This window comes from Suncus etruscus, chromosome 3, assembly GCF_024139225.1.
Source record: "Suncus etruscus isolate mSunEtr1 chromosome 3, mSunEtr1.pri.cur, whole genome shotgun sequence".
Classification (NCBI taxonomy): domain Eukaryota; kingdom Metazoa; phylum Chordata; class Mammalia; order Eulipotyphla; family Soricidae; genus Suncus; species Suncus etruscus.
The window spans coordinates 34,458,262-34,483,499 of record NC_064850.1 but is presented as its reverse complement, the minus strand read 5'-3'; the positions used below and the strand labels follow the sequence as shown (position 1 = coordinate 34,483,499).

At 45.7% G+C, this 25,238-nt stretch overlaps 1 protein-coding gene and 1 non-coding gene across 2 annotated transcripts; both read right to left on the bottom strand.

The window, feature by feature from the left end:
• Window positions 1-1,060: 1,060 nt before the first annotated feature.
• Window positions 1,061-16,735, bottom strand: PSMC1 (proteasome 26S subunit, ATPase 1). The gene is made up of 11 exons (XM_049769846.1): window positions 16,695-16,735; window positions 10,421-10,474; window positions 9,638-9,734; window positions 7,586-7,710; window positions 6,944-7,129; window positions 6,694-6,822; window positions 5,747-5,843; window positions 4,963-5,152; window positions 4,130-4,281; window positions 2,457-2,611; window positions 1,061-1,425 (listed from the first exon to the last, which is right to left on the bottom strand). Exons 1-11 carry the CDS (start codon window positions 16,695-16,697, stop codon window positions 1,291-1,293), a joined length of 1,323 nt encoding a protein of 440 aa, XP_049625803.1. The 5' UTR covers window positions 16,698-16,735; the 3' UTR covers window positions 1,061-1,290.
• Window positions 14,160-14,323, bottom strand: LOC126005758 (U1 spliceosomal RNA). Its single transcript, XR_007494794.1, has one exon. It is a non-coding gene; the product is annotated as a U1 spliceosomal RNA (small nuclear RNA).
• Window positions 16,736-25,238: the final 8,503 nt, after the last annotated feature.

Genomic DNA, 25,238 nt, shown 5'->3' with positions numbered 1-25,238 from the left:
GACACAAATTCTGTTTTACATATTATATATGTAATGCCATATGATACCAAACTGTTTGCGCCTGATGAGTTCGTATCTTTTCTCCCCTGTCCAGCCACACATGCCCCATGCCTAGGACCCTTTGGCTGACATCCTGTCACAGCCTCCAGGTCTTGCCATCACCATTCAGGTCTACAGCCACTGGATACACAAGCTTTTTACAGATTAGCTCTCCCTCCTTGGGGCTGGCACTTACTCATTTGTCCTGGTTTTCATATGTGGGGAACGGGGGTGGGGGGAGGGTTCGGGGTTCTCATCTAAAATTTGGTAGAAACCTCACTGGCCTTCCTGCCCTAGTACTTCACGAGGGGACCATCCCAGGACCATTCAGATGTTTACAGCCTCATTCATGGCCATGCCTGCATATCTGTCCTGTCACAGTCCAGGGCCTTGTATGACTTAGCAGATTAAAAACAAGTCATGGGGCCAGAGCCGATAGCACAGCAAGTAGGATATTTGCCTTGCATTCGACCAGCCCAGGTTCGGTCCCCAGCATCCCCTATGTTCTCTGTGCCTGCCAGGAGTAACTTGAGCGCCACCAGGTGTGGCCCAAGTATTGCATGAGGACCAAATTCAAGTTCAGCACTACTGAGCCTGTGCACTCTGGGTCTGAGCTCTACAACAAGACCAGCATCTTGGGAACTGCTGGAGACAAGTCTCACAGGCACCTTGTCCAGAAAAGCCACTGTTAGGAAACAGACTTTTGGCTGGAAACCTGGACCACTGGCCAAAAAGGAAGGGCACATAGTTCTAGCATTTCCAGGGTAGCATCTCAGGTCACCAAGGAAGTGGCCATTCAGCCATGTATGTGCACCTGTGTCTGTCCCATGTTTCTAAGGAAGGAAAAGGTAGTGGAAGAAACAGGAAGGGGGCCTTCGAAGGGTCTGGATTCTGCATCCTGACCTTGAGGATGACCCCATGAACTGTCTCTTGGCAGCAACTACACTTCCCTGCCCTAGATGGGAATAGTGCCTCTTCAAGAATTTTGGTGTGCACGTGCAAACGTGTGTATAAATCCATGACCAGTTTGAGAAAGACACTTTATTGCAATCGTACTGCGCGTGCCCCATGGGTGAGTGGGACATAGGCTTTGGCAGTCATGCTCAGATGGTGCGCAGGCGGTTTTGCTCCTAAAGATAAAGTGGACTATGGGTCCCTCTGGGCAGCCTTCCCAATCATGCCCACCTCCACCCACCCCCACCCTTGAAGCCAGCCTGTCAGCCCGCCTACTGGAAGGCCATTCTGGGTCAATTAGAGATACAGCCCCTCAGGGGTGCCTTCTTGCTTTTTATAAAGAACATTTTCTTTTGACTTTTTGAAATCTTCATTTGTTACTTTCATTCTCCGCTCCCTCAGGGCCATCAGACCAGCTTCTGTACAGATTGCCTGGAAGAAAGAACAGTATGTTCAGAGAGTGAGATACTTTTTAAGTTTTTATTCTAAGCAATTCAGAGAACTATTTTGAGATAATCTTAGACAACCAACTATACACAGACTGCTGAAGCCATCTGGGGAAAAGATTAATTAATTAATTCTTTAACTTTTTTGCCTTTTTTTTTGTTTTTGGGTCATATCTGTCTGTGATAAGGGGCTTACTCCTGGCTCAAGGATACTCTTGTTGAGCTAGATGTGGTGCTGGGAACTGAACTAGGTCAAGGCACGAAAGCGCCCTCCCCACTGTCCTCTGTCTCTGGCCATATTCAACGTTCTTGCATTCCAACTGTGAAGAATATGGTAGATGGAGGACAGAGAACATAAGGTCTAAACAGCTGTGGGCCTGGGTCACTTCATAGGTCATTGAATTTGCAGTTCCATTTCATTACAGGGAGTAAAAGTAACAGATGAAATCTGAGGCCACACAGAGCACAAGTTTGTGTCACTGAACTTCATCTGAGAACATGTTCCAGTATTTATTTTCTTGCCAAATTAAAATAACTCGGGCAACATAAATAAAAACATGGTTTATTCCAGCACCGGTGTTTCTATTTGGTCAAAGCCATCAAAGGATCAGCAGCACAGAGAGTGCTTCTGCATCCCGGGGCAGGTGTCTGAGCTAGTCCTGCCCCAGCCACCCCTCCTGGGTCTGACTCAGGCCCACAGGCAAACAACACATGGGCTTACACTTATTGTGTTCAGGCCACACTTGCTCTAAATTCTGGCTGCCTGGCAAGAGGCATAGGGATACACAAATGTGTGAACCAGCCAGGAGTAGAAATGGCGATCCCCTGCCCCACACCACTAAGGTGGGTTGTCTAGTTGACTCTTAAGTCTCCTGATCTGGGACCAAGACTCCTCACTCACCCAGGCCTGCTGCTAGTCTATGGTGTCTCTTAAAAAATTCATGGAAAAGTGAACCTCCTACAACAGGACCCCCAAAGGTGAGGCCCAGCCACCCTGGTGCCCAGCACAACCCTCACCTTGATGTCGGCCCCAGAGAGGTCATCTTTAGCCATGATCAAGTCATCCAGGGTGACATCATCGGCTAGTGTCATCCTGCTCGTGTGGATCTGGAAGATGCGCTTCTTGGTCTTCTCATCAGGCAGGGGGAACTCGATCTTCCGGTCAATGCGGCCTGTGGGCATGAGAGGGTCAGTCCCCACTAGGTGGTCCCACAAGCTTCAGCCCCTCCTGCATATAAGCATCTAATGGCGAGGCTGTGAAAACCTTAAACATGAAGTGTTTTCCTTTATTAAATTTTTGGTGCAGCCACACCCTGGGATCTGCTATGGGGCTATTCTTGGTCAGGAGACTTTGGAGTGCCAGGGCCTGACCCTATGCTTTCTGCACGTAGAGCACATGGTCCTGGCAGTTCAGTGATCACTTATGCCCAAAATGCTGGGTTCGGTTTCTAAATTTCTTTCCTTTTTTTGTTTTTGGGCCATACCCGGGGGCGCTCAGGGGTTACTCCTGGCTATCTGCTCAGAAATAGCTCCTGGCAGGCACAGGGGACCATATGGACCCCGGGATTCAAACCAACCACCTTAGGTCCTGGATCGGCTGCTTGCAAGGCAAACACCACTGTGCTATCTCTCTGGCCCCACGGTTTCTAAATTTCTACATTTCAATTCATCCCAAATAAATAGGACTTATTTGCTTTGGAAATGCCAGAAATAAACGAAAAGTTCCCAAATAGCAAAGGGCATAAAAATTTTAGTTTAGAAAACAAATTAGTTAACATTTTCTACCAAAGTTTATTTTTTGTTTTTTTTTTTTTGTTTTGTTTTTGGGTCACATCCTGTGACGCTTAGGGGTTACTCCTGGCTATGCACTCAGAAATTGCCCCTGGCTAATGGGACCATATGGGACGCTGGGGGATTAAACCACAGTTTGTCCTAGGTTAGCTGAATGCAGGGCAAACACCCTACCACTTGCGCCACTGCTCAGGCCCATCATTTTCTACCAAGTTGAGCCTGAACTATCACACTCATTTTTTAAATCTATTATATTTGGGGGAGGGAGGGTTAGACCATGTCTGGTTGTTCTCAGACAGTCTCTAGGAACAACACGGGGTGCTGTGAATCAAACCTGGGTCAGCTGTGTGCAAGGCAAATGCCCTACATGCTGTACTATCATTCTGGTCGCTCATACTTTTTGTGTATAAGTTTTAGGCCAGGCTATCTCTGGTGCTACTGAGCGGTTACTACTCCTGGCTCAGTGCTCAGGAACCATGTGGTGCCCAAGATCAAATCCAGTGCAAAGCATGCTTAGCCCACTAAGCTCCATAAGTATTTTTTTTTTCCAAAAGTATTTTTTAATTCTCTGTGGGTGCACTCAGTCCTGAGTGAGACCAAGCCCAAGGCCTCACACATTGTACATGGCATATGCTCTACCACATCCCTGGTCCCATGCAAGTTTATCTAGGAAATATAGTTGTTGAGGTTAAAGGGAATCCTTATTGGGAAGGAAAAGATCATGACATCTGGCTGAAATTCAAAGGACCCCACGATATCTTAAACTGTAATCTCAGGGACACAGACCTTTGTAAATCATTCTAAGTTTTTATATATTATTTACTTTTATAATATAAAATGTATTATTTTAGGATCCCATCAAAGGATGCATCATTCTCCATGGCAAAATAAAGTCTTACCTGGCCTGATAAGTGCTGGATCCAAAGTTTCTATTCGGTTTGTAGCCATGATAACTTTCACATCCCCTCTTGAGTCAAATCCATCCAGCTGGTTCAAGAGTTCCAACATGGTTCTCTGAATTTCTCTTTCACCTCCAGAATTGGAGTCATATCTTCGGAAGAGAATAGGAGAAATAGGGGTGAAGACAATTTACTAAAGTGTGGCTGTGACCCTTCAACTGAGCCACCCCCCAGAGGGAGCTTGGGGTATGGGCCACCTCCAGTTAGGTGAGGCCTAACACCCGGTGCTCCACCCCAGCATTGTGGTGCTCAGTATCCACCAGGCTGGCCCTGGCCATGCGTGGGGAGACCTCGAGGTATTGGGAAGAGAACTCAGCCTCACATGCTAGACATGTGCTCTGTCGCAATCTCTCCCTAGACCCCACTCACCCTCACCTGACTGTTATTCCCTCCAGTTTTAGGGACACACCAGCATCATAGACCCTTGTGGGCCAGGTACACACCACAGGATTTGTCTCGCAGCACAAATTACCACTTTCCTTATCTGAAACTCACTTCTTGGGTCCCCACATTTGGTGCTTGATGTCTGAGCCAGACTGCCTTGCTCACAAGTGTGTTTGGTGCTTGGCTCAGAGGAGGTGCCCAAGGACTGGGATCTGACCAATCTATTTGCAGCCACAGGCTCAGGGCAGTTACTCTGGTGCTCAGCAGAGCACAACCTAAAGCTTCCACACATAGCCAGTTCAATTGGAATGTGCCCAGTGGTACGAGTGGGGAGAGCAGCGATCCGGTTAAACCTTGTAACAACCTGAGGCAGGTCAGAGCATGTTTACCTTTTAGTCCCAATGGCATCAATTTCATCAATGAACACAATGGACGGCGCGTGCTCTTCAGCCACTCGAAACAGCTCCCGCACGAGCTTGGGCCCATCCCCAAGGTACTTCTGGATGAGCTCCGAGCCGACCACCCGAAGGAAAGTGGCCGAGGTCTGATTTGCAACTGCTTTGGCTAATAAGGTCTTACCTATTTTAGAAAAGAGAAAGACAGAGAAAAAGGGTTTACACTTAAAACTCTGTCCTTACACTTTAAGATAGGGCAGATCCCTGTAATGAAAAATGCCCATCATGTTCTGGTGTGTTTTCACTTTACCTCCGTGGTCCTGGAGTACACCAGCACCTCACACATAGAAAGGAGGAATTCTACAGCTGAGCAGCACCCCAGCCCCAGAACTTTACAGTCAAGCAGCATTTGGACATTGTTTTTCATAGTGAGAGGAACTGTTTTCAAATCTATGGACATAATTTGCTTGATACTACTTCACTATAACGTATAAAAAATAATTTTTATTGGTTGTTCAAAATTACGTAGTTTTAAAGAGATCCATCTAGATCAGGATTAGAGAACCAAATTCAACTCCAATGAGACTCTGCGTGAGGCTATATGGAAGCTTGAGGGACCTGAGCCCAGGTCTCAGGTGGGAACTGCTGAGGGTGTGAGCACAACAGGGTCTCATAGCTCCGTATCTCACCTGCTGAGGAACTGTGGCCCCTCACCCAGCAGTTAGTACAACTAGCCATGAGCTACGTGCTTAATTTGTCCAATACAAACCATCCATACCTGTGCCAGGGGGACCATAGAGGATCACTCCCTTAGGGGGCTTGATACCCATCTCTTCATAGTACTCAGGGTGAGTGAGAGGAAGCTCCACAGATTCCTACAGAAAACAGGCTCTGGTTAAAAAATGGAAGATCATCAACTCCACTCTCTGTTGCTCTGAGGGTATCTCAGTTTCAGCTAAAAGTGAAAAGGAAAGTGGCCATTTCCAGGGCAGAGGCTTGTCCCCCAGTGGCAGGGCGACAACATGAAAAGGTTGTAGCACCCCTGTTCTCTAAGCACCCTGGACACGTCAGCCTTGATGAACAAGCAACAGCACAAGCAAATGCACTTCAGTTCCACTAAAGATGGGCTGGGGAAAGTTCTGGATCACTGTACCATGCGCATGGTACATGATGGTTGTGTCCTGGCTTGGTGCATCACCAGCAGAGACCTGGGACAATTCTGAAAAGATTCCTGCTGAGATAAGACCCAGCAGAGAGCAGGCCACAGCGACCATGAGCAGTGGGCCCTCAGGCACCCCACATGGCCCGAGAGCTTTCCAGATGACCCAGCTGGTTATCGACATCCATCACACAGGGAGTTATTATTTTTTTGGGGGGGGCCACACCCGTTTGATACTCAGGGGTTACTCCTGGCTATGTGCTCAGAAATTGCTCCTGGCTTGGGGGGACCATATGGGACGCCGGGGGATCGAACCGCAGTCCGTCCTACGGTAGCGCCGTAGGTCCCACACAGGGAGTTATTAAGTACTGTGTGTAGCTGAGCTAAGGCCACTGTAATGACTCCATTTCCAATTCCTATTGCCTACCAGCATTCCCCAATACAAGCAACAAATCAGGCAAACACTGAGACAGTTGCTCTGACCTCAACAGAACTGCCATGGGAGCTGAAACAAGCCCACTAACAAACGAGAAGCAGGAAGAAACCCAGTGTTGGCTTAGACTAACCTTTATTTCCTGGATCTGGTTGTCCAAGCCCCCAATATCAGCATAGGTCTCCTGGGGTGCCTTCTCCACCTTCATCACAGTGACTAAGGGGTCAGTGTCGTCCATCAGCACCCCGATCACAGCATGCACCTACAGGAGACAGGGTGCTCTCACTGATTCTTAGGGCTCTCTACCCCCACCAGGGTTGGGGTGCCTGTCTTGGTGGCACCAGGCATGAGGACATGTCTGAGGGGGGGGACCGTGCACTGACCTTGTGGTTCAGCAGCACGGAGCAACCTGGCTCCAGTAGGTCCTTGTCCACAAAGGAGAGAATGCTGACATAGTGTTCTGACCCCACAGACGTAGATACGATGGCGTGGTTGTCATCGATGATTTCCTCCAAGGTTCCCACGGACATCGGGGTCCCTCGCAGGTCATCCACCTTTGATCTCTCTTCCTATAGAAGGCCACACCAAGCAAAAACCACAGATCAGACCAAAGGAGATGGCTCTACCACCTGATGGGACTTAAAACTTAATGATATGGGGGAGGGGGGTAAAACAAACAAACAAACAAAACTTAATGAGACTTTTTTTTTTAACAGGCTCACACCAAGAGGTGCCTGGAGGCCTTGAAGCCTTCTTGGCTACACGGTCCTGACAGCTGGTGTTCTGGTTGGTTGCACCTGGTGGTATCCTAGGGACCATGCTGTGCTGGGATCAGACCCAGAGCTGGGAATGTGTCAGGCTTGGAATGTTCCAAGTTATAACCCCAGTGCAACAAATGATGCTTTGTAAAAGAAGCATGTCTGGTAAACTGAAGAGGCTTGACTAGTAGGTTCCACCGTTCACTGAGTTTCAGTTAGCAGGATTCAATGTGTGAAAGGGAAAACTACAGTAATATCTCGGTTTACCTCTTGTTTTTCTTCTAAAGGTTTCATCTGTTCCTGATTTCTAATGAACTCTTCCTCCATGAGAAGGTAGTCTTTGATTCTCTCTAACTTCAGTAATTTTAACCGGCACTGAGTATGAGGTGTCACTGTGAGGAAAACACAAAGTCCATTGCTGAAGTTTTGGTTAATTCACAAATAGGAAAGAAAAAAAGTCAAGACTCAAAAATAGGCTTACTTTAATGAACAGATAGAACTCTTATTTTGGTGTCCCTACATAAAGCAGCAGCTAACTACAAAAGGGACAGGGATAAGTTATAAACTTGTCAAAATGAAGATGATGGCCAAAGTGACAGTACTGAGGGAAGGGTGCTTGTCCTGCTGATGGATTAGATCCCTGGCATTCCACAATTTGATCTATTCAATAGTCAGTAAATGGGACTTCTGCTCTGTGCTCAGAAATCACTCCTGGCTTGAGGGAGCATATGGGATATAGGGGATAGAACCGAGGTCCATCCTACGTCAGCGTGTGCAAGGCAAATGCCCTACCACTTGTGCCACCTCTCCAGCCCTGATAAATAGAACTTAACTGCCCAAGTCAATTTTTTTTTCTTTTGGTTTTTTTCTGTTTTTGTTTTTGTTTTTTTAGTTTTTGGGTCACACCCGGCGGTGCTCAGGGGTTACTCCTGGCTGTCTGTTCAGAAATAGCTCCTGGCAGGCACAGGGGACCATATGGGACACCGGGATTCGAACCAACCACCTTTGGTCTTGGATCGGCTGCTTGTAAGGCAAACGCCACTGTGCTATCTCTCCGGGCCCTTTCTTTTGGGTTTTTGAGTCATACCCAGTAATGCTCAGGGGTTACTCCTTCCCGGTTCTGCAATTGGGAATTACTCCTGACGGGACTTGGGGGACCTAATGCTAAGGCTCTGATCTGGGTTAGCCATGTGCAAAGCAAGAGCCCTCCCTGCTGTACTACTGCTCCAGCATCCCCTGCCTGAGTCCATTCTTAACCAAGCAACATTTTCAACTAAGCTAACAGGACCTTGGTTAGATGGGAATAAGAAAGGTGTCTGAGCACAAGCATGATGAACTTGGAGAGAGCCCTGTGAGCAAAGGCCCATAAGCAGAAAAGTCCAAGAACCTAAGGCAGGGCAGTGACAGTGATGGAAATGGGAGGGTGGAGGCCAGAACTTGACATTTAGAAATGGCCTGATGTAAATTCTGATACAAGAATATCCCATGTGCTCATGATATAAATGCTAAGTTATTCAAGCTGAAGGAGTTTTCAAATCTAACACTGAACTTTGTTTAGTTTGGTCTTGGAACCATTCCTGGTGGGCCTTGGGACTTACTCTTGGCTCTGCACTCAGAGATCACTCCTGGCAGACTCAGACACCATATGGGATGCTGGGAATTGAACTTGGGTCAGTCTTGTGCAAAGCAATCTTTGTACTATCTCTCCAACTTCTAATATTCTATTTAAAAGCAATTAATAGGGGCCGGGTGGTGGCGCTAGAGGTAAGGTGCCTGCCTTGCCTGCGCTATCCTTGGATGGACCCCGGTTCGATCCCCCGGCATCCCTTATGGCCCCCCAAGCCAGGAGCGACTTCTGAACGCATAGCCATGAGTAACCCCTGAGCGTCATCGGGTGTGGCCCAAAACCCAAAAACAAACAAACAAACAAACAAAAAAAACAACCACCCCCAAAAGAAGCAATTAATAGACTTTCTTAAAGTGAGATATTATATATACTGTCCACAATTAAAGCCTACAAATTTGGGGGCCGGGAAGGTGGCAATAGAGGTAAGGTGTCTGCCTTGCAAGTGCTAGCATGCGTCCCATATGGTTCCCCCAAGCCAGGGCTGATTTCTGAGCGCATAGTCAGGAGTAACCCCTGAGTGTCAAATGGGTGTAGCCCAAAAACCAAAACCAACCAACCAAACAAAAAACCTACAAATTAACCTAGAGGAGAGAGGCTCACAATTCAGGGAGAAGGGCTAGAAAGGAGTTTCACATATTCCTTATCTCCTGTCTCTGCATCAGGAAACTAAAGTGGCAGAGGAAGAGGGTTACCTAGTGGCAGTTTGCTGGCAGCATCTGGTCCCTTTGTTTTCTTCTTCTTTTTCCCCACTCGTGTTGGTACTGGAGGCTCATATTTCTTTTTCTTGTCCTAGGAGTTTTAGAACAGGAGAGGGAAAAATATCAATGAAATGAAAATCCTATTATAAAGCAAACTTATTTCTGTAAAACAACCAACTATTTTCGACTGAAATAATTTCTCTTTCAAGATGCAAAACTTTATTTTCTTTTTTAAAAAATTAGGGCTTATATTACTAAAGCATTACTTTGTAGTGTGACTTTTAAAAACTATATAATGATAGATTATTCCAAGAGATCAAATCCAGGTCGGTACATAGCACCCTTCCTGCTATCACTACTATCTCTCTGGCCCCTTTATTATTTTTATTTTATTTTGCTTTTTGGGCTACACCTGGTGATGCTCACAGGTACTCATGGCTACGTGCTTGGAAACTGCTCCTGACTTGAAGGACCATATGAGACTCCAGAGAATCAAACTGCGGTCCATTCTAGGCTAGCGTGGGCAAGGTAGACGCCCTACTGCTTGCACCATCGCTCAGGCCCCTATCTCCTATCTCTGGCCCCTATAAATAAAATTTATTTCGGGTGAGGTGCCAACCTGGCAGTGTTGAGGGGTTACTCTCAGCTCTGCTCAGGGGTCATTCCTAGTGGTGCTCAGGGCCACAGAATGCTGTGAAGGCATCTAAGGCCCGCTCATGCTCAGCCCTTGAGATCACTCCTCCTTCAGTCCTTTTTTTATATATTGGGCATACTTACCTTGTCATCCTTCTTGCCACCTCCAGGGCCATGTCCACCGCTTTGACTTTGACCCTGAAGAAGAAATAGGAGAGATCAATTCAGAAGCATCACTCACTCTCTGTGTTTTTAAGACACCAACATCCCTCCTCATTTTTTGAACTCAAAATCAAAAGGCACCTTGCAGGGGGCAGGGAGACAGCTCTAGGGAGGGAGAGAGCACATGCCTGACATGTATGAGGCCCTGAGTCTGATTCCTGGCCCCTACATGGCCCCTGCCCCAGCAATGGCAGGCCAGGCCAAGTGACACAGTTGTCAGTGGTTGGCCCTGACCCCCACAGCACTATCAGTAGGACCACCATGCCTTGGCCCCCACCCTATCCTCTCTCCATGAGGGAGGTAAAGCCTGATGTTCTCTGACATAAAACTATTTCACTAAGACCACCAATAATAGATTTGATGGAATTAGGGCAAAAAAGCTAAAGCAGCAGCCTCTGCTCACTCCTGCTACCTTCCCAGCAGAAAAACAGCTCAGCTCCTCTACCAAGGGAAAAGGATGGCTGCCCCATCTCTGGTGGGCCTGGACTGGGCTGATATCTCTGGGGTCTTCTCAAAATGGGTACAGGCAGATTCCTCTTTCTGCCTGAAGCCACAGCAGACCACAGCCACCTGATACCATCCCATAGAAACGGCCCAGCTCCAGGACTTTACCTTATCGAACTGCCAAGCGACCCAATTTGCTCCAGATCAATAGATCAACATAGATCCTGGATTGCGTAGCCACATACAGGTTCACAACACTCAGAATTTCATGGCAGTGTTAGCCCCACAGTATCACAGGAAACCTGACAGGCAAGTTCCACGGAAATCTACCAAGCTCAGTGAACCTAAACAGAAACACAGAGGCTCAACCAGCTCCAACCACAGCCCAAGAAATCCTCAGACGCAGACTTTAGGAACACCATGGAGAGATGGAACCAAGATTTCAAATTGACCTGTTTGATCAAAGTTCTGAGTTATCAGAACTTTAATAAAAAATAATAAATAACTTTAATAAAAAATTGTTTAATAAACAATATATCTGTGCCTACCCGAGGGCAAACTCTGGTGGGTGGTGGGTGGGAAATTGGGGGACACTAGTGAAGAGAAGATCACTGGTGGTGGGATTGGTGTTTAACAGTTTATGCCTGAAGCAACTGTGTTATGAACAACTTGGTAAATCATGGTATTAAAACGTTTTTTAAAATAAAGCTAAAGCATTTCACATATTTCACTGTTGTTTACAATTTTCCTTATTGAGATTCAGAAATTTCTTTCAGCAGCAACTTATATACTTCTCATCACCTTCTGGTCATTTTTATTTATTTATGGGGGTGATGTTGATGTTGTTGTCTGGGTCACAACTAGAGATGCTTCAGGCTCAGTTCTGACTCTATCCTTAGGGATCACTCCTGGTGGTACTGAGGGGATCATATGAGGTGCTGGGGCTCAAACCCAAGGAAAACATCTTTTAGCTCCTGTATTATCATTTTAGCCCTCTTTGGTAGCCGTTTCTCCACAACCCAAGGAGGTGAACTGCCTGAAGGATTTAAGAATTTATTGGGGCTGGAGTGACAGTACAGCGGGTAGGGCGTTTGCCTTGCACGTGGCTGAGCCGAATTCAATCCCTGGCATCCTATAAGGTTTCCCATGCCTGCCAGGAATAATCTGAGTGCTGAGCCACGAGTAATCTCTGAGCATCACTGGGTGTGGCCCCAAATATAAAATTTAAAAATTAAAAAAAAAAGATGTTGGCTGGAGAGATAGCATGGAGGTAAGGCGTTTGCCTTGCATGCAGAAGGTAGGTGGTTCGAATCCCGGCATCAAATACGGTCCCCTGAGTCTGCCAGGAGCGATTTCTGAGCATAGAGCCAGGAGTAACTCCTGAGCACTGCCGGGTGTGGCCCAAAACCCAAAAAAACCAAAAACAAAAAATCACACACACACACACAAAATTAAAATAATAAAAGAATTTATGCAAAGTATAACCACAATGACTACCATCTCACTTTGATACCTGTAGTCCAAAATATAAGAAACAAGTGGATGTTGGATATGGAGATAACACAACTGTTATGTAGTACAGATGGCAACACAAAAGGATGCAAACAAACACCAGGAAAAGCAGTAGGGAAGGGCCTCAAAAAACTAAAATTCCACTTCGGGGTTTTTTTTGGGGGGGTTTTGGGTCACACCAGGCAGTGCTCAGGGGTTACTCCTGGCATTATGCTCAGAAATCGCTCCTGGCTGGCTCAGAGGACCATATGGGATGCCAGGATTCAAACCACCTACCTTCTGCATGCAAGGCAAATGTCTTACCTCCATGCTATCTCTCTGGCCCCTAAAATTCCACTTTGTTTATGTGAAAACAAGAGACCAATTAATTAATAGTTATGTGCTTGCTCACTGTGACATTCTTCACAGCAGCAGATACAGAAACATGTCCACCAGTGGCGAGCCGGATAAGGAAATGTGCCACAACATTAATACACACGAACACACTGAGACCACGTCATTAAAAAGCAGGAAATCCTGGGAGCCCGACCAATAGCACAGCGGGTAGGGTGTCTGCCTTGCATGTGGACAATCCAGGTTCGATCCCTGGTATCCCTCACGGTCCTCTGAGCCTCCTAGGAATAATTTCTGAGCACAGAACCAGGAGTAACCCCTGAGCGCCAGGGAGTGTGGCTCCAAAACAAAACAAAAAGTAGAAAATCCTGGCGCTTACAGCAACATGGAGGGGCAGAAAAAAACCAAATACTGTATCATTCACTTATCTGTGGACTTTTCAAAACAAGCCTCTAAACAGCTCACAGATAAAGAGAACAGATTGGAAGTTGCCAGGAGAGGTGGCAAACAGTGGAATTAGTGGAAAGGAACAAACTTCTGGGGATAAGATAAATCTAGTATAGCCTGATGACTACAGTCACCAGTACTGTATTGCATATTTGAAAGTTACCAACAGATCTTCAAATTTCTCATCAGAAGAAAAGAAATCAGGGTGAGAAAGGGGATCAGGTCGGGCACTTGTCTAGCATGTGGATAACCTGGGTTCAGTCCTCAGCATCCCATATGTTCACCTGAGCCCACCAGGAGCAACCCTTGAGCACTGCTTAGTGATGATGCTCATCACCTTTTCCAAAAGAGAAATAATTAAACTATGTGTGATAACTGATATATTTATATATTTGGCTTAGTGTGATCATTCTGCAGTACTGTACATAGTTATCCCATCATTAGATTGTGAATCTTAAACTGCTAATGCCATTTATTTTTTAAAAGCATTATTAACATCTTAAAGGGAATCTGAGTCTGAAATAGACTTGTTATCTATAGGATACTGCTTAGCACAATGCCTCAGAAATGAGGGAGTTTTTCAACATAAGGAACAGATACCAGAGTAGACCGGGTCCTCTTAGTTACTTCCAATACTTTCCACAGACACGTCAAATTTAGAACGTCATGCTTTCAGGACCTGAGAGATAGTAAAGCTGAAGCAGCAGCCTCTGCTTCACACAGCAGGTAAGGTGCTTGCCAACCTAGTTCAATCCCCAGCACTGCATAGGGTCACCCAGACACAACTGGAGGTGATGCCAGGGCACAGAACAAGGAGTAAGTCCTGAGCAGCACCAGATTATGATCCAAAAATGAAAGATCATGTTACTTGAAGAATAGAGGTCAAATACATTTGCCCATTAGCAAGTTTCTTCCCCCCCCCCCCCAGGGGAGAGCGAGAACGCAGTCCCCCACTACCACAAATTATGCAGTCAAGTTTCCCACATTTGGGGAAATCGCAGGGGTCAGCACACCCGGAGTACAATGGGTGAGCCTCGCCCTGGGGAATCCACCTTCGTGATCATGGTATCTCCCCTGCCAGGTAAGCATAGCAAGTTTCTTTATGATTTCTTTTGAAGAGCTTTGAGAAACTTTGGGGAACATAATGTCACACTGAAACAGGCTCCCCAAGTTATGGGCCTGTGAAAATTGCTTACTATCTCGAAGGAAATTGAATGCCTGGAGTAGCTGCTAATATTGGGAAGAGCTTATTATGAGCCCACACCCTCCTAACAGGGTCCTGGATAATCTCATTAAATACTACACACAACCTCCCACCCCCTCCAGGTAAGGAACTGACATGAGAACACAGATGGAATGTTCTACCACAGAGAGGCTCTGCAGCCCTGGGGAGGTCCAGAATCTTGCAGAGTCGAGGGGTCCAGCTCAGAACGAAGAAGCTAACTAATTCCTCTTCCCTGCTCCCAAGGACAGACACACACATGAGCCACTCAGCGTTTTAACTCACTGAAACTGGCAACAACAGAATATTGTTCTTGGATAGGGAATAAAGTGTCCAGACATAATGGGCAGCCCTGATTTGAATCTGCCCAGCCATTCTAACTGGGTGCTTCCTCCCCATTACAAGCAAGGCCCATGATCCCTTTAAAGGCCCCTCAGAGAAACACCTGATGCCTGTTTGTCTTGGTTTAGGTCCCAGGATCTTTACTTGGAGCCCAGTCTTTCAACCCATGACCCCAGCCCCAGTTTCTCTGTTCCCTAATCCAGAAGATGACAGCAGAAGAATTTCCTTCTTCTCTCGGAGAACCATCCATGGCTCCACTGCATAATTGTCTAAAACGCTGCAGTGAGCAACCCAGGCTCTCACCAAACCGTCTGTCTTAAACCTTCCCAGGCTTTTTGTCTACCTCTTCCATTATGAGCAAGCCAGGCCTTAAGAGAAGAGGCTTGCCTGAATGGGTGCCTAATATTTAGGGGGAAGGGGATACTCTAAGTACCTCTCGGTCTCAAATAACAAGTTGGGGAGGTAAATCATTTCGGTGCATGAGCATATTGAGACCAACTGTGTGGATTTGGGGGGGGGGGGGTCCCTCCCAGGCCTCTTCTCTGGCTGCCGGGGCAACCGGGCCAGAACTCAAGCAAGTATGGCCACCTGCTGTGACTCCCATTACTCCCACTACTAAAAGGTGGGTGATCCGCATCAGGGTCACAGTTACCTGCAGGGGCCAACAGGGAAATGAGAAACTGCTGGCCAAGTGTAGGGACACCTGTTTCTACAACCACGACCACGAGTCACCCCAAGTCCTGCAATGTGCCCTCTCCTTTGGGTTTCCAATTCAGGCAAACCTCTGCCAGGCAGAAGGTCCAGGGCATACCAGGCGACAGGGGGTCCCACAGCCCTCATTTCAGTTCCATAGGAGGGCATTCGGGGCAGTGGTGCATGCGAGTGCACATATATACATACATTATGTGCACACAAACACCCCCTCCTCTGCCGTGCCACCTTGGGACAGATGGACAGACAGACACACACGTTGGCCCAAGCAAGGGCCATACACAAAACACACACTTCTCTGCTGTGCCACTTGGGGCACACCCCCACACCCCCTCCTCTGCTGTGCCACCTTGGAACGGATGGACAGACAGATAGACGGATAGATAGATACACACACACACACACACACACACTTTGGCCCAAGCAAGGGCCATACACACATACACACACACACACACACACACACACACACACACACACACCCTCACAGCCCCTCCTCTGCTGTGCCACCTTGGGGCACCCCCACACCCCCTCTCTGCTGTGCCACCTTGGGATGGATGGATGGACAGACAGACACACACACACACACACACACACACACACACACACACACACACTTTGGCTCAAACAAGGGCCATACACACAAACACACACTCCTCTGCTGTGCCACTTGGGGCACCCCACACCCCTCCTCTGCTGTGCCACCTTGGGATGGATGGACAGACAGACAGACAGAGACAGACAGACAGACAGACACACACACACACACACACACACACACACTCTTTGGTCCAAGCAAGGGCCATACACACAAACACATACTCCTCTGCTGTGCCACTTGGGACACCCCACACACCTCCTCTGCTGTGCCACTTGGGGCGCGCACACACACAGGCCCGCACACACATCGCGCCCCCCACCCCGCCGCCGCCACCCCACCCTTCCCTCGGTGCGACTTCAGGAGGGCCCGAGAGCAAAGCCCTCCCGCAGGCCGGGTCGTTCGTTCGGTCCGTCCGTCTGTCCGTCCGTCCGCCCGGGCCCAGCCCCAGCCCCAGCCCGCGCCTCAGTCCCCGAGGCAGGAGCCCAGCGCCTCGGCCTGGCCGTGCCGCCCTCTCGCCTCCCGCCGCCCCTCCGCGACCACCCGGCCACAGAAACCCTGAGTCACCCGCCCGCCCGCTCGCTCACCATCTTGCTTCGGCTCCAGCTGCCGCCGCCGGAAGTGCGGCCGTGACGGGGCCCGTCGGGGCGGAAGTCGCCCGGAACTCTACGGGAGCCCGTAGGAGCCAAATCTCGCGCGGAACGAACGCTCCGCGCGCCCCAAGCTAGGGCCGGAATGTATAGGAAGAAGGCAATTTAATAAGCGATGGCATCCACGCTGTTTGACTTACAAGAAAGCTTTTCTCGAGGTTATTAAGTATTTCCCAACCAGACAGTGCCCGAGACTGTCAAAACCAAGGCTTGTGGCAGGAGAGATGGTTCAGAGTTTTTTAAAATATTTTTTTAAGTATTGGTCTCTTGGGCAGAAGATGGATTCAGGACCTTGCATCACCGCGAGTGATCTCTTAAGCACAGAGGGACGTGTATTCTCCCCCCACCCCGAACAGCCTTGGGTGTTGCCCCCCCCCCAAGGAAAATACAAACTATTTAGACGATGATTCAAAAGGGTGCACAGATTAAATATAGAATCACATTTGGGTGTGGGCCTGAATTGGTATTTTTCTAGCGAGACATGAAGCAAATCTACTGAATTGTGTCTCTTCTTTTTGTACATAAATACATATCATTTCTAACAAACAAGCAAAAGTCATACCTGGGAAGAACTTGACTTATGTCTTCAAAATTTGGAGCACTTGAAACCGTGAAGGTAATTTACTTTCGAATCAATATTTTTTAAATGTATTTTTTATTTAAGTAACATGATCATAGTTGGGTTACAGTCACAAACAGAACACCCCCCTTCACCAGTGTAACATTCCCCCCTCCCCTCTTCCCATCCCCTGCCTGTATTCGAGACAGGCATTCTACTACAGTTTTTTTTTTCCACACAATTATTTATGGTTCAACGAATTTATAGTTTATTTATAGTGACAATGAATGAGGGGCACTCCCATCCCCAGTGCTGTCCTCCCTCCACCCCTGTTTCCTTAAATCAATATTTAAGGAATTAGTTGATCTCTAGAATCAAATTGGTTATCTGAGAGTATTTATTCAAAAAATCCCTTAAGTTATTTATGAGGAACCCCTCCCCAAGTGGTGCAGGAAGGGAGGCAGCATCTTGTTACATTCTGTGATGGAGTTTTATGGTGCTCCAGTGGTATCAGGGCCTTAAGACCCCCACTCAGTGATACTTGGGGTCTCCAGAGATACACCCAGTAATTCTCTGGGAGCCTTATCACATGACATAATGCTTGGACCATGTACTATAGGCCCTGCATTACCTTCCCAGTCTGGAATATTTGTTTTATAATTGTGATTCATGATGATGCCAAATGTTGTCTAAAATTCCTCTTCTTGGGCCAGAGAGATAGTACAGAGGTCAAGGCATTTGCCCTGGGGACAGAAATAAAGTCCAAAGAAGGCAAGATTGTCTTACCTTCAGTTTCCAGCACCACATAGGGTATCTTGCTAACTGAATATAGACAGACTTGGATTTCAAATTTATTTAAAATTATTGGGACTAGAAATGTGGCTCAGTGGTGGAGCACATCACATATGTGGGGACTTGAGTTCGATCCCTAGAAATAGAGAAGAAAGAAGAAGAGAGAATGCATAGAGAAGAGAGAGCGGGGTAGAGACAAAGACAGAAACGAAGACTGTGGACTTGAGGCCCGGAAGCATTTTGGGGGAGCACTCCTCCTATTGTTTTCATGTGAAAGCTGCTCCCCTTGGGGTCCATCCTTGGGAGCAATGTAATATAGGTTCTCCCGGTAGGGGGCGCAGCACACACAGCTCAGGAGTCCCACTGCGACACTGTCAGCCCACGAGGCTCCTGAATCTCGCTTGGAGACAAATCAGCAGGTGGATTGCTCCTTGCTCAGACCCTGGCTCCAACTCTTCAGGGAAATGGGGCATGCACGACTTGCAGTCTTGGTGCAGACTTGTGCAGTCTTGGTGGAGGATGAGTGCTAGGGCTCCGGGCATTGTGCCCCTGTTCTTCACAGAGTCGGGAGGCTGAGTGGGGGGTATCTCCTGAGCCTCACCAGGAATGATCCCTGAGCACAGAGCCAGGAGTAAGCCCCGAGAACTGACAAACAAACAAATAAAAACACAAAACAAAAGCCATGCACACCTGCCATAGCCTGGCTCTCTGGGTTAGAAGCTCAACATGGTCTGGCTGTGCCCCCATCTCCCTTCAAGGGGAGAACTTGACATTTGCAGGTCCCCGAGACCTCTGCAGACTAAGATTTAGGAGCACCTTCCTTCCTTTTTCTCCTCAGCTCCGTTTCAGCCTATTGCTGTCTTCCTGACTCCTCTTCTTTCCTTTTCCCTTTTTTCTTAAATTTAAAAACTTTTTAAACACCGTGATTAACCAGGTTATTCATAATATAGTTAGTATTTTCCCCCACAGTTACGAAATTGTTCATGATTGAGTTTTTAGTCATACGATGTCCAACACCTTTCACCAGTGCTTATTTGTCACCTCCAATGTCCCCAATTTCCCTGTGGCAGACATTTTTATGCTCTTCCTCCCTCCCTCCCTCCCTTCCTCTCTCTCCCTCCCTCTCTTTCTCTCCCTCCCTCCCTCCCTCTCTCTCCCTCCCTCTCTCTCTCTCTCTCTCTCTCTCTCTCTCTCTCTCTCTCTCTCTCTCTCCTTATTTATTCCCCTTTTAGACACTATAGTTTGCAATATTGTTGCCAAGGGGTATCATGCATATCATTTCAACTCCTTTCAGCTCCTAGTTCTTTTTTTTTTTTTTTTTTTAGCTCCTAGTTCTTGTCCAGAAAATTTTTTTCCAATTATCATTGTCATAGTGGTCCTTTCTCCGCCCTAACTACATTCTTCTACTATTTGTGGCAAGTTTCCTACCATAATATCTGTTTTGATATTCCAAAAATGAGTGTGATCATTCTATGTCTATTTCTCTCTCTGACTCATTTCACTCAGCATAATACTCTCCATATCCAGCCATGTATAAGCAAATTTCATGACTTTAATTTTCCTGTGTACCACAGTTTCTTTTTTTTTGGGGGGGGGGGCCACACCCAGCGGTGCTCAGGAGTTACTCCTGGCTGTTTGCTCAGAAATAGCTCCTGGCAGGCACGGGGGACCATATGGGACACCGGGACTCAAACCAACCACCTTTGGTCCTGGATCGGCTGCTTGCAAGGCAAACGCCGCTATGCTATCTCTCTGGGCCCATACCACAGTTTCTTATCCACTCATCTGTTCCTGTATTGTTTTCAGATTCTGGCTATTGCAATAGCACTGCAGTAAACATAGGAGTGCAGAGACCCTTCCTGAATTGTGCTCTTGGGCTCCTAGGGTATATTCCTAGGTCGACTGCTCTTCTGTCTTCCTCTTCTACTTTTAAGGACTGGCCATTGTTTTAGAGTTGGGAGATGGAGGGTCCCTATCTTAAGGACAACCTTGAGGTACCACCTTCAACCTCAGTTCCTCCTTATCACATAACCTAATATAGCTACAAGTTTCACAAGTTTGCACATCTTGGGACAGATAGAGGGTCTTTATTTTGCCATATACTAACTCTGTCACCTCTTTGATGCCTCAGTTTCCTCGTCCTCAAAAGGGGATAATAATAGCATATCAGGTTTGGGGAAAGGGCTCAAATGCAGGCATTATTTTTAGGAGACCTATCTTTGATCCCCAGTACCAATGTCCCTCAAGAACTCTGAGGAATGTCCCCAGAACCCTGACTCAAAAGTAATCCCTGGGCCCGGAGAGATAGCATAGCAGCATTTGCCTTGCAAGCAGCCGATCCAGGACCAAAGGTGGTTGGTTCGAATCCCGGTGTCCCATATGGTCCCCCGTGCCTGCCAGGAGCTATTTCTGAGCAGACAGCCAGGAGTAACCCCTGAGCAACACCGGGTGTGGCCCAAAAAACCAAAAAACAAAAAAAAAAAAAAAAAAAAAAAAAAAAAAAAGTAATCCCTGAGCACTACCAAGTGTGGCTTCAAAAAATAATTATCCTCTGCCACCAAATAATATGAACCTCAGATATTTTATGATTTCATTGTCTCAAGTCCACAAAATATTCTGAGAAGAAGCTGATTTGTCTTTCTTCTACTTGATTGCCAGGATAAGAAAATAGCAGAGGTGCAGAAGAATTTATTCTTTTGATAGGGTCAGTCCTTTGCTCTGTTTCTGGTAAATGATCTCAACATTTTTATCAACACTAGTAAAAGATTATTTATTATCTAGGAGACTCCTGCACACAGTTTTATGTTTAAACTACTAGTCTCAAAAAGCTTTGGAGGAAAAGTTAATGCCATTCATTTCATTTTTGCTTGTGGAATACTGTAAAAGATTTTTTTCTGAGATTATTTAAATCCTATAGTCTCTTTGAAATATATTTTGTCAAAACTATGCAACCATTGCAGCAGCAGCAGCAGCAGCAAATTAGAATATTCTCTTCTCATGGAAAATATCCAACTGGCAAATAGAACTCAGCTTCCAGCCATTCATCACTGCAGATTATTACTTGTCAAAATAATGTGACTTCAGTTTTTAATTATATAATCCTCCTAAAACGTGATTCAGGAAATATTTTTTAAACTGCTGAGACATAAGTTATAGACTACCTTTCAAGACAAAAGAGTGACAAAAGAGTGAAAAGCTGTTTCTCTGGAATTGAAATAACTTTATAAAATTTATTGTCCACTTTACAATAAAATAAGATATATATTTATTTTGGGGGATGCATCTGATACTGCTCAAGGGTTCAGCGACTCTGTGAGCAAAGTTCAGGGATTGAACTCAGTTCTTTTACATGCAAAGTATGTGCACATCCCACTGGATGATCTCTCTCTCTCTCTCTCTCTCTCTCTCTCTCTCTCTCTTTCTCTCTCTCTCTGTCTCTCTCTCCCCCCCTCTCCCTTTAACTCAATTTTTTTTGCTTTTGCTTATTTTGACTATATTTGTGGTGTTCATGGTTTATCCTAGCAGGAGTTAGGAACCATATTGGGTGCCAAGTATGGCATCTAGAGTGACTGTGTAGATGAATGGCTAAAGAAACTGTGGAACATATACACAGTGGAATATTATGCAGCCATCAGGAGAGATGAAGTCATGAAATTTTCCTATACATGGATGTACATGGAATCTATTATGCTGAGTGAAATAAGTCAGAGGGAGAGAGATAGAACCAGACTAGTCTCACTCAGCTATGGGTTTTAAGAAACATAAAAGAAACTTTTGCAATAATCCTTAGAGACAAAGAGAGGAGGGCTGGAAGGTCCAGCTCATGACATGAAGCTCAACACAAAGAGTGATGAGTGCAGTTAGAGAAATAACTACACTGAGAACTATCATACAATGTGAATGAATGAGGGAAATGGAAAGCCTGTCTAGAGTACAGGCAGAGGTTGTGTGGGAAGGAGGGAGATTTGGGACATTGGTGGTGGGAATGTTGCACTGATGAAGGGGGTGTTCTTTACATGACTAAAACCCAACTACAATTATATTTGTAATCAAGGTGTTTAAATAAAGATATTAATAAAAAACAGAGTGACTGTATACAAGGCAAGTTTTCTACCTGTCCAGTCCTGATAAGTGTATTTTTAATAACTAGTTTTAATTTTTAAGAAAATAAAATTATAAAGATATTAACACAGAGAAAAAGAGCAGGGTTGACAATATTTGGGATAAATGCAGCAAGTGACTAGGAAAAGTGGATTTTTGTGACCTCATTGAATAATACACTGAATCTATAAAGGTTTGATCTGTGGGTTTTTGTTTTATGGATGGCAGCTTGGATGCCTGAGTGGCCCAGAGACTCTAAAATCCTACTGGAGAGATTGTCACACACCAATATTTCACTCTTCTTGGTTGTATTTTTATTGTGCTTCATGAACTAGTATGAGTTTATTAGGCTTTAGGGAAATACTTGGCAGTGATCAGGGACTACTCCCAGCCTGGTATTCAGGGGTTGCTTCCAGCAGTGCTCTGAGAACCATGGAAAATGAGGGTTCATGCCAAGGCCTCCCACATGAAAGTCACTGAAGCATCTCTCCAGGTTCCCAGACAGGTTTCAAAGAGTTCTTTATTTGCTTTCTGCTCCAAGTACATCCTATCAAGAAGGAAGCATTTTATACCAGCCTCTGAAAGGAGGCAGCTCATCAAAGGGACATTCCAGAATCCCCACTTGGCCATGCCCCCACACTCCGGAGTCAGGACACCCCAACATCTGTTTTGCACTGTTTTCCCATGCTAAAGAAACTCCATCTGCTGCATAAACAAACTGAGGCCAGAGATAGACTGGCCTTCCATGTGCATCAATGGCACCCCAGTTCTAGCCAGTAAAGTCCCTGACCCACATCTCACTCCTTTTTCTTTCTTTCTTTCTTTCTTCTTTCTTTCTTTCTTTCTTTCTTTCTTTCTTTCTTTCTTTCTTTCTTTCTTTCTTTCTTTCTTTCTTTCTTTCTTTCTTTCTTTCTTTCTTTCTTTCTTTCTTTCTTTCTTTCTTTCTTTCTTTCTTTCTTTCTTTCTTTCTCCCCCCCTTTTTTATTTTTAGGCCACACTCAGTGGTGCTCAGGGGTTACTCCTGGCTCTGTGCTTAGGGGTCATTCCTGGTGGTACTCTGGGGACCATATGGGATGCTGGGGACCGAACCCAGGTCAGCTGCTTGCATGACAAACGCCATACCCGTTGTGCTATCGCTCTGGCCTCTAGAACTCTTATTTTTGCTGCTCAGAGTCAAGGACAGTATTTTTGTGCATTACCTGGAAACAGTGGACATTAAAGGGCCTATTTTCCTCTCCAGGTGTGACTCTGCTATCTGGCTGACTTCAGCTGCGTCCCTCTGGCTGACTACTCACACTCGGGCTCCAGAAACTTTCCAGAAATGACTGTAAAGGAGATTGCATTTAACGAGTCGCAGGAGGCCACAAGTCCTATTTAGCTTTTCAGGATCCCAGACTCTACTTTCAAGGTCTGGGTCTAGGTTGATGAACCTTTTCCAGCTCAAATTCCAAAACTGTGCATCCAATTGCAATGCCTCTTCCTACCGCTGGGTGCGCACTGCCTCTGCCTGATTTTCTCCAGTCCAACATCTTTGGTAAGCACCGTGGGACCCACTCAGAGTCGCTTTGAAGATTATTATTAGGCTGAAGGCATTTGAGATTCAGCAGATGCAGAACGAAGCCCTTCTAGAAGCTTCTCTTATCTGACTAAAAGCAGCAACTCCTGGGAAATGACGCGGCTATAGATTCCCTCTTTAGAGATCTATTCCCAGGAGTAAACCCTCCCATATAAATCTCCACTCTGGGGAAGTTTTATGGTCCATGAGAACTCAGCAAGTGTAATCATACGCAGAAGTATTCTGCAAACACCAGCATATATTTCTGTTTAATAATCTCCTGTTTCTTATTTTTAAGGTTTCACAATTTTTATTAAGTCTTTATCATTTTTTATTAAGTCCTAATCCATTTAACAGTATTTGACTTCATAGACATCATCCCAGGGAGAGTATGTTTAGAAAGAGAAAAGAAATCAGACAACTCAAGGAATTATTTTCCACTCATGAAACATTAGTTACACAGAACAGGAGGTAATGACAGACTAACAGACACAATGGTCATACAAGCCACTTTGTTTATCATCTGTTTCTCCTAACATTTAGGCAGTAGATCTGGGATTGTAGTTCTCAGATAGTATTTTAGTTACAAGTACAACAAGTTACAAGTACCTAACATACAAATATTTTAGTCACAAGGACAAGATGACATTTTGACAGATTTATATAAATATGTAACAAACTAATGTAATTCAAGAAAAACAGTAAACTGTAAACTAAAAACATAACATAAAGGAAATAATTGTGAAAAATAAAACCAAGAAAAACAGGGGAATGAGAAATTATTGGAGTGAGAAAATAGAAAACATCTAGACCTTGGTTGGAAGAAAGCTGATCAACTATAAATTGCACAAATAATACAAATTGAGTTGAAATGAAAATATCTAATACTGCAATTTAAGTTGAATCTTAAGCAATGCCAACTCTTCTGATCTGCAAAGGCCACACAGTTAAGATTGCAGTAGGTGATTTTATTTTACTCTGCTTGGTGGACACAAAGCAAGCCTCCTTAATAAAGGTAGCAATTAGATTTACCCAGAAAATTTTTTATTAATGCACATTAAAAACATCTTCATCTTACAAATTACTCTGTAACCCAAATATATAATAGCTTGAAAAACAGCATTTAGAAAATAAAAGCCAATGTTAGAAGGCAGACCAAAGCTATTAGAACTGTACAGGTGTTATGTGGCTCTGGTTTTATTGTTTTCTTGCTGCATCATTAATGTCAGAAATCTATTACTTTAGTTGGCTCCAGTGCTTGGGATTTAAAGAAATACCCTTTTCGGGGTTGGAGAGATAGCATGGAAGTAAGGTGTTTGCCTTGCATGCAGAAGGTCAGTGGTTCGAATTTCGGCATCCCATATGGTTCCCCCGAGTCTGTCAGGAGCGATTTCTGAGCATAGAGCCAGGAGTAACCCCTGAGTGCTGTCAGGTGTGACCCAAAAAACAAAAACAAAAACAAGAAAAACTTAAA

Excerpts from the sequence above, each read along its gene's own strand:
- PSMC1 (XM_049769846.1), bottom strand. Across the intron at positions 7,711-9,637 it reads TGCCAGCAAACTGCCACTAG|TGACACCTCATACTCAGTGC; the intron begins GTAACCCTCTTC and ends TTTTCCTCACAG. Across the intron at positions 2,612-4,129 it reads TCCAGCACTTATCAGGCCAG|GCCGCATTGACCGGAAGATC; the intron begins GTAAGACTTTAT and ends TCATGCCCACAG.